General features: G+C 41.0%; 1 protein-coding gene across 2 annotated transcripts; it reads right to left on the bottom strand.

Moving 5' to 3' along the window:
- Positions 1–4,188: 4,188 nt before the first annotated feature.
- CTLA4 (cytotoxic T-lymphocyte-associated protein 4) lies at positions 4,189–7,977 on the bottom strand. 2 transcript variants are annotated; one of them, XM_010019301.1, is made up of 4 exons: positions 7,805–7,977; positions 6,257–6,607; positions 5,661–5,770; positions 4,189–5,155 (listed from the first exon to the last, which is right to left on the bottom strand). In XM_010019301.1, exons 1-4 carry the CDS (start codon positions 7,860–7,862, stop codon positions 5,033–5,035), a joined length of 642 nt encoding a protein of 213 aa, XP_010017603.1. In that variant the 5' UTR covers positions 7,863–7,977; the 3' UTR covers positions 4,189–5,032. The 2 variants fall into 2 exon arrangements, with proteins under 2 accessions (XP_010017603.1, XP_010017604.1); XM_010019302.1 differs by lacking the exon at positions 5,661–5,770 and having other exon boundaries at positions 5,058–5,155; positions 7,805–7,973.
- Between the last annotated feature and the right edge of the window lie 920 nt (positions 7,978–8,897).

Below are 8,897 nucleotides of genomic sequence, written 5' to 3'. Positions count from 1 at the left end.
AGGAATTATTAATTTGTCCATTACCTGAACTTTTCCTTGCTCTGTCTCTCTAGTAAACAACAAAAAAATTTAAACTGACTTCAGGGACAATTTTTACAACCACCCTTCCCATAGTTACTAAGATCTTCTATCAGTAACTGTTATTTGCTCAAACATACCACAGTTCCTCGCCATTCCTCTTCAATATAAAATATACAAGTACCCTTCAATAAGACTGCTCTTTTATCAGTCACAAAAAGCATTCACACAAAATGATAACAAAGTCATGTAAGTGCTGAATGTCTGTGTGAAGAAGTACAGGAATAATTATGCCCAAGAAATGCTCAGGAATCTGCAGGATCAGCAGAGCATGGTGCCGCATATTTGTAATTCTTTCCCCATTCTCTGCAGCTCAAACATTTGATAAATTTCACTCTTTTCCCACACCTCCCTCCCAGCCATAAGCCTGCATTCAAAATTTAGTTTACCCTCCCAGGGACTGTAGCAGCCCCACAACTTCACTGCGTTGGAAGCTAACTTGATGTACAATTTATGTGTTCAAGCAAGCATGCAGTTTAGAAATGTCAAAAATAAATTGGTTTTAGTAATGCATAAAACCATCTGCTATACACCAGCCTTCTTTGGTTTGGATTTCATGATACAACTCCTGGCTACATCATCTGATTCCTATTTATGCCTCTTCTAGAGGCAGAGCTCTTTAGTCATGGTTCAGGCTCTTCCCACTGCAGGGAAAACTGATGCATTTCCTGGTTTATTTTTCATGGCTCACTCCCCAGCAACAATCTAGGAAAAGGAAGAAGCCAATCTGTTGCTGCCTTGCTTCAGCCAAGACTTGCAGAGCTAAGCCATCCCCCTGGTTTAGGGCTAGAGACCACAGACACCAATATGGCGGATGATCAAATAGCGTTTGTTGTGCACACAGTGAGCATTATATACCTTTAGCAATGCGGAACTGAGCGTGTCAGCCAATCAGGGGGCAAGTCAGAGGTTTTTACCTTATAAGGTATTATTCTACGTGGTGCTTATAGCTTACTTCGAGCGCCAGGCCTTACTCTACACCAATCATATCTTACCTTCCAATGTACTTTGCCTCCAAATCTCACCTCAGGCCCTCACACACATACATACTCTTTGGAGCTGCAAAGCTTGAAGGCAGTACTCAGACAGGAATTGTATCAAACCAGTTAAGAGTTATGTGACCAATGCAAATGTTGGCTATTGAACAGCAAGAAATTAGGCCCAGGGAATCTTGAGCAAAGGTCAGGAACTTAGGAAGGATAGGAATAGGTCAACAAAAGTCTGCCATGGGTCCTTGATTATTTATTTTTTAATATGGTTAAGATCTGTGGAAAACAAGATGAATAGATTTTCCTACAGACCCCAAGGCCTGACTGAGTAGTGAGTTCAGATTCACATATTCCTCCAAAGAGTGGGGAATCTGAATATTTCACAGGAAAATCTCTAATGCTAAAATGATGGACTGCTCATTGCCTACTTGGAGAGTAGCCAAGTAGGAGACTTTTTCATATGTTTTTCTGTATCATCTAGGACTCTGATAGTTGCAAATGGCGGGGGGAGAAAAATTGTTCAGATAAAAAGTGGATGAAAATGAAAGAATAGAATATTAGGGGTGGGTATGCCTGTGAATGTCCACTTAGGTGCAGCCAGAAACTTACTATCTCTGTTCCATAAACAGGCTGACATATCTCCTACCTGGGTGAATCACGTATCAAAAGAGACTCTTCCTGAACCTCACCAAGCAGTATGGTCTCATTATTTGGCTGTCCAGGTAAGAATCTCAGTTACATTTTTAAACTCCCTGTTCTAATGAGCAGAGTTCTGACACCAAATCCTTTTGCCTTAGCTTTTCACATTTTTCCCAGAAGGAGTGAGGATTTCCTCTTTATTGCCTTTTCTGGGATGTACTCTAACCAAGAGTTTCACCTTTCATATTGCTGCTGCTGTGATCTGACAGAAAACTATATCTGTCTTGCATATGACAAATTTTTCCGAGTGCTGATAGGGGCAAGACACTCTCCAAGTATCAGGGAAAAGCAGAGACTTCAAGGTCCTGGAGGGCAGCACAGACCATCAGGGGAATGAAAATTCCCTAAGGCCTGGGCCCTGCACTCTTCAGAGCTAGCTGCTATATGGACCACATGGAGATAGGTATAAATATCATCCCTGCGGGCACTTAGGCTCCACTCATCTCTGTAGCGCTAGATATATATTATGAGAGTATCATCATCAGTAAAATCTGAACTGAAATCCCAGTTTGGTCTTTACTGCTACGTCTGCTGATTTGAGTGCACCTATTACCCTGCCAGAAAATTCAAGAGGGGAACCTGGCTTAGAACAAAAATGATCATGCTTACTTATATAACATTTAGCGCAGAGAAGGCTGCTGCAGTGGTAAGGAGAGCCAGAGAAAATTAAGCACTGCAGAAATAAGAGAAGGTTGGAAAAATAGCTACTGAGGACCAAGAGAAGTTCAGAACAACCAGAGAATTTGGGCAAATTAATTTGCAATAGGATGATTAATAAACATCATACCAGGAATTATTTAAGTGCAGGAGCAAACACAAAATATTGCTATTGCCGTCTGTGAGATGATAGTTTCTGTGCTGCTCTCCCGTAACCTTCATTATTCAGGTAATACAGCAACCTGCAGCTTATTTAGGGCAGAATTCTTTTCTGGTCATTACAGGCTGAATGTTTCAAGGAAATGCTAGTGTACTAAGAGGAACTAGTCAGGGTGGATACAGAAGGGCTAACCGTGGTCAGCTTAGCTGCCAGAAATGAAGGTGAATTAAAACATATGCACTTTCTACAGTGACACAGATTCATAACCAGCTGTGGCCAGAGGTCATGAGGCTGTTGATACAGATCCAAATCATCTCTTTACCCAGGAGAGACAGGCTTAGAAAATAATGTACTTGAGCTGCTTTTAGATTGCTTAAGAAAACTAAGTTCTTGGTCCCACTGTAAAGGAATTGTCAAGGAAAAGAAAAAGAAGAAACAGTTGATTCCTGATTAGGAGACAGACACATGATTCAGGGGATATCTGAGGTACTACTTGCTGTGGTGGAAAAAAAATTGCCCTGAATATTCTTTCTTTGCCAGCATAAATTTATTGGAAGACTTTACAGCTTGTACAGGTGGATGTGTGTGTCAAATCTATTTTTACCAGTCATGGAACACATTTCTCTGAATGGGCTGCACTTGAACAGGCAGAAATCCAGTCTTTTTACAGTGATATCAGATGTGTGATCTTCAATCAGTTTTATCCCCAAAACACCAAGTCAGTGGAAAATTAGGGGAAAATTCCCAGACTGATTTCAGAATCCTAAAATGCCTTCAGACTTTTACTTAATGCACTACAATTGTACATCAACATTGAGAGAGCAGTTATCACCTGGCAACACCAGAAAATTGGGAATCTGTTTATTTGTACAGCTGGAGGTGGTGCCAGATGAAGGGACAAAAGGGAAAAAGCAATGAGATCTGGTGTTCTGGAGCTGCTGCCACTGCAGGAACATGACATTAGAGGGCTGTGGAGTTTGGGTTCACAGTTATGAAGCCAAGAAGATGGAATCACAGGTGTGAAACAGAGATACATGCTGGGTTGCAAGGTGAAATTTTGGCCGCAAAGAGTCAAAGTAGTAGGTAGTAGCTGAGAATGCTGAAACTGTTTAAAGTTCCTATGTTTTAACTTTTTAACTTTATGGTTTTTTAAGTTTCTATGTTTTAACTTTCTATGATTCTATGATAAGTTCCAGCAGCTTTGTGTGTCAGCTAGCATTAGTGAGGGAGTGTGTCAAAGAGGTGCAAAGAAAACAGGATTTGAAACTAGGACTAGCTCCTTGTACAAACATCTACAGGAGATGCAGTCGAAGTCATTACAGCTACTTTCTGCAAGTAACTTTGCTGGAAATGGAAAGGTGATTGGGTGATTGGTGGCGTCTATGAACCACATCACAGCAGCTCTAACCAGACAAATAGATTTTAATGGTGGCATCATGAAGAAGAGAGCTGAGAAAGTAAGTGTTGGCATGAGCACACAGTCTGGCTCAGAAGGGCAAAACACAGGGTCAGAGGGGAAAGGTTCATCTTGTCATCACTGCTTTCTAACATGTAGCCACTTCCTGTTTCTTCCGAGAACAGTGAATAAGAAATGAACTCAAATTCGGGCAAAGCTTCAAGGTTTTTATTGAATTGTACGTAAGTAATAAACAAGATTATACACTGTTGGTATTTTCATGGAAAACAGACTCAGTTAAACACAGCAACATACTTCTGCTTTCTGGATAGATGCTAATTTAGCATTTGTAAAATACAAGGCCCCAGCACAGCTGGAACATCCTCCTAGCGACAGCCTAAGAGGGCTCCTGCTGGGCAGCTTTTCTGCACAACCAAGCTGTCAGCACTGGCTCAGATATCATCAGTGTTAACTCCAGCCCAGCACTGCTGGGACACAATGCCAGTGAAGGGAGCTGAGATCAGGCTTTTAGAGCAGCAGTGTCTTCAGTGCCAGCCTACAGTGATGCCTCTGTGGCAGCGCAGAGCACTAATGTCAGAAATGAAACCAATAAATAGCAATGCAAGGGAACAAGTCAACATTCCTTTGTACATTAGTGTACTCTTCTGCCTTTTCTCCCAGACCTATAGGATTAGCCTTGAAATGACACACAAGCCTGTTGAATAGTGTTTGGATTTCAGTTAATTGGTAGACATGGTGAAATTTGATAGTGAGATGCTCAGCTGCAACAGCAATAACTCTTAATGCTATACATATATATATGTATATATCTATAGACTACATATTGGTACAATATAACTCAGAGAATCAATGGCCTAATGTAGCCATTTTTATGTGACAGGGTTAACCTTGAAATATTAATGCATAAACTATTTATTCTCCTCCAAGCCATAGAAGGTACAAAGAATATTCTCTCTCCTTCCTGTACACCTTTGTAACAAGACAATTAATTTTATTTCTTTAACTTAAGTGAATTAGCAGACTCTATCCCAGCTAGGAAATGGTTTCTTTCCTCGTTTCATTAACAGTGATGTGGAATGGAATCACTTTTTTCTCTAGCTTTTCAGAAGGCATTTTCACATACACCCCAGTAGTGAGACATCGTCTTCTCTTTATCTATAAAATACAGGAAGACAGTAAAATAAACAAATGATCACAGAATAATCATTGATCAGCACATTTTGGAGGGAATTGATGGATATTACGCCTTTTCTGAGTAGAAGTTATTCTAGACATTTCCCTTTCACCCCTCCTTGTAGCAGATCCATTGAGACCATTTGAGGGAGAATCAGGAGTTACAGGGGCCATTTAGCAAAAAACCAAATTCCTGCCATTCATTTAGGCCTTTGAGGGTGCTCCTGCCAAGGGTCAGTCCTGCTGAGGTGAGCTGACTGCTTTCTGGTACTCTGACAACACAAAAGAGCCATAAACAAATCTAAATGGCAGCTCCAGCAAGCTCTTCTAGTTTGCATAATTGTGACAGCATTGCACCAGTAAAAAGGAGAATCCTTTTTGTTCCCGTGTGTTCTCATGTGTTCTTCCCTGTTCTCTTTTCTTTCTCCTTATCCTCATCACACAAAGGGGTGTTATTAGCAGGATGGGCCTGAGTTGATGGACTTACCGCTTTGCCCATGAGAATGGCTGAGATGATAATACTGTAAAGAAAAAGTCCTGAGGCAGTTGCTCCTAATACCCAGAGATATATGGCTGTGTCTGGACAAGGTTCTGGATCTAAAACGTATGATATCACACAAGTCAATGTCATACATGAGCCTCATGAGGAAGACCCTAGACTCACTAAGTTAGCCCCCACTCTGCTTTTCTGTAGCATGTGCTATCCCAGGATACTACCAGGACTGAGCTCTGAGTCCCTGCCCACTCCACCTCCAACAAAAACAGGCTTTATCTGTAGAAGAACATAGACCTTACTCTTCACTGTTTCTGCACTTAATGTATAACTGCCAAGATATACATGTACGCTGTATGGTATTATGTTGTCAAGCATTCATATATTGCTATATACATTGCATGGCTATGACTGCCTGCTTTAGGTGTGTGCAGGGAAGCCTGAAAGGATTAAAAGCTGATCATGATTCTCAGAGTTTGAATCAGTGTTCAGCCTCACTTCTTACAAACAGGATTTTGAAGACCTTTGATACATAATAGCAACTCCCTTAACCTGGGAGTGTCACAGTACTGTAAAGCTGCTTGGCTTACCAATGACATAGAGATGCGTTCCATTTCCCTTGTTCATAAAATAAGGTGGAGGGTACATCCGCTCCATCTTGCAGACATAAAGACCAGTATCATTAGCTTGCAGGCCAGTGAGGGTGAGGGTCACGTTGTTTTGGCTAGGGCTAACACGGCACTGAATGACCTCTTCCACACTGAAGGTTTTAAAATCCGACGTGTAGGTCGAAGCACAAATTTCAGTGAACTGGTCACCTGTCTGTTTAAGCAGAGTCACTCGAATTTCCTTTGCATTTCCAATATGCTTGTATTTACACACCAAGTTGGCAACTCCTTGCCTGTTGGCCAGCACCATTGCTGGCTGAGTCACTTCCATTACTGTAAGGAAGTAAAGAGCATGATTGTAAAAGAACTGTCAAGAAATAATCTGCAGTGGTTTTCTTGAAGCCTGCACAATAGGGAGTCCTACCACCTCCTATATCCATGGGTAATTCCTAGAAGTGCTTCCAAAAAAAAAGGACTCCAAGACCACAATTCACATAGGCACTGTATTAATACACTTTAAAAAGCTCAGAAAGTACTTTGATTACTATAAATGATATTATAAATCTCAGCAATTACTTATTTCTTAAACAGCAGTTACTTTGGCCTACTTATTAGAACAATGACTAGGGTGATGCATGCTCATTCCCTCGGTGCAAACCTTTTAATGTACATAAGAAAGCAAAACCATAGACTAAAGATGGTAAAGCTGAAATTTGAAATTCAAAATCAGGCACTTAAACCACAATTTCTGTGTGGTAGAAATAAACATATTCACATTTAGAAAATAAACAGCTGACATCCTGTATGGAACATGGAACAGAACCATTAGGGTAACAGTAAAAATGAATAGAAAATCCATTTACATGTTGTTGTTTCTGACCTTTTTGCTTCTCCAGTTTTAACCAACTATTCCCAAGCCACAGTACAGCAACATTATATACCCCAAGCCACAGTATAGCTACACACAGCAAAACCACAAAAAACTCATTACAAATCTTAAAGAGAAACCAGCGTACTGTGTACTTTCCAACTGGCTTGCTTTCTACAACTTCCATACTCTCTCTTGCTCCACAATAGGAAGACACTGACTTGCTTTAATGAACAGGGAAGGCTCAGTATTATTTTTTCAATTTCTTTTTATATGAGCCTATTTTTGGGCAGGGCTTCTTCTGTTCTGCAGTGCAAGAGTTTGGGATGAAGAGGAGTAGAGTTTCTCCATCCATTCAAACCTCTATATCCACATTATCAGCTGCCAACAACTTCACTCACAAAGCCTGATTTGTCAGTGTCTTTCTTCCTTCTTGAGCTACGCTGAATCCTGCCCAGCCTCTCTACAGATGCTCCTTCTCTAAAGTCTGTGCCTGCTTTTTCCAGATACCTTCCAGTCCCCCAGGACCTTGTCCCCAGACTGTCCTATGGAACAGTCCCCTGTCATCTCTGCCTCCCTCTTGTACCAGTCCATCTCCTGCAAAGATGTGAAACCGAGAAGAGGTAGACACCCCAGCTACCTTTCCTTCTTCATCTACCCACCTTGGGCAATGGCAGAGGCTGTGCAGAGAAAGCCCACGGTGACCAATATTGAGAGCATTCCTGTGCTGGGACAAAGGCTGGAGGTGGCTGATGCCTTCCGACTTTAAGACAAACTGGAACTCTCAGGGCTGGAATAAAAGGCGACACCTTTCAGGATACTGAATCTTCGAAATAATTTAACCCACACAGAGTCAGTGTGTGTATATATAGCTTTGATCCCAGATGCTGTACCTGAAAGTAACATGAAGCTTTGTTTTGGTTTTACGAGAAAGGAAGTAGTGGGTTTGATTAGTACGTGCACAGTTAACCTCAAACAGCATGAACAAAAACAAGTATTCAGCAGATGGAAAAATATATATTCAATCTGAAACTGCCATCCATTCTGCTTTAAGATCTGGGGGAGGAAAGGTAATCACCAATAGAGCAGTTCAGGCCCTTCAGTGCTGCCAGTTTGCACAATCATAGCACTTAATACTTTAGGAATCATCAGTTATTTCCTACTAGGACAACAGACAGGACAACTACACTTCTGCCTAATGTGGGCATTGAATCAGTGTGAGCTAGCTTTTTCATGGAAGACTTTGCTCCACCCCCAATTTCTTTGCTTGCTTTAATGATAGCACTTTTGATGTCTGAAAATTGCTGCCCCCTTCAAAATACTGATTACACTTGCAATGACTTCATCCTTTCATATCAGCAATGTGTCTTGAATCATAACCAAGCTTCTTTAGGCTTTCCTCTTTCCAAGAAAACATTATCTAGGTTTACAGCTAATGACTTCCACATCTATACAGAAGTTTCCTACCTACAGACTTTACTGTCCAAGTACCTTGACATCCACAGATGAAAAACACTGCAGGAGCTTTGATTATTGCTATCTCTGCTCACCGTACTTGCGTCATTTCAAGTAGCAGTGAAACAGTTTTCACCCACTGGCCTTTTAAGAGTCATGTAAGGCCTGAAAAGCATTTTGCCTTTTTAAGTGATAGGCTGTCATATCCGTGAATCATTGCCTAAAGAATTCCATAAAAATGAAGTTACACTTCAGTTACACTGAAGGTCATCTTTTTTTTTCTCACACTTCAAGAAGTTA

The sequence above is a fragment of the Nestor notabilis genome, unplaced genomic scaffold (assembly GCF_000696875.1).
Source record: "Nestor notabilis isolate BGI_N333 unplaced genomic scaffold, ASM69687v1 scaffold35297, whole genome shotgun sequence".
In the NCBI taxonomy this organism is placed as follows: domain Eukaryota; kingdom Metazoa; phylum Chordata; class Aves; order Psittaciformes; family Psittacidae; genus Nestor; species Nestor notabilis.
This window is presented reverse-complemented; position numbering and strand designations above follow the sequence as displayed.

Coding starts and splice junctions, on each gene's coding strand:
- CTLA4 (XM_010019301.1), bottom strand. CDS start 7,862: ATGCTCTCAATATTGGTCACCGTGGGCTTTCTCTGCACAGCCTCTGCC. Junction 6,608..7,804: donor AGCCTCTGCCATTGCCCAAG/GTGGGTAGATGA, acceptor ACTTCCTTACAG/TAATGGAAGTGACTCAGCCA. Junction 5,771..6,256: donor AACGCATCTCTATGTCATTG/GTAAGCCAAGCA, acceptor CATACGTTTTAG/ATCCAGAACCTTGTCCAGAC.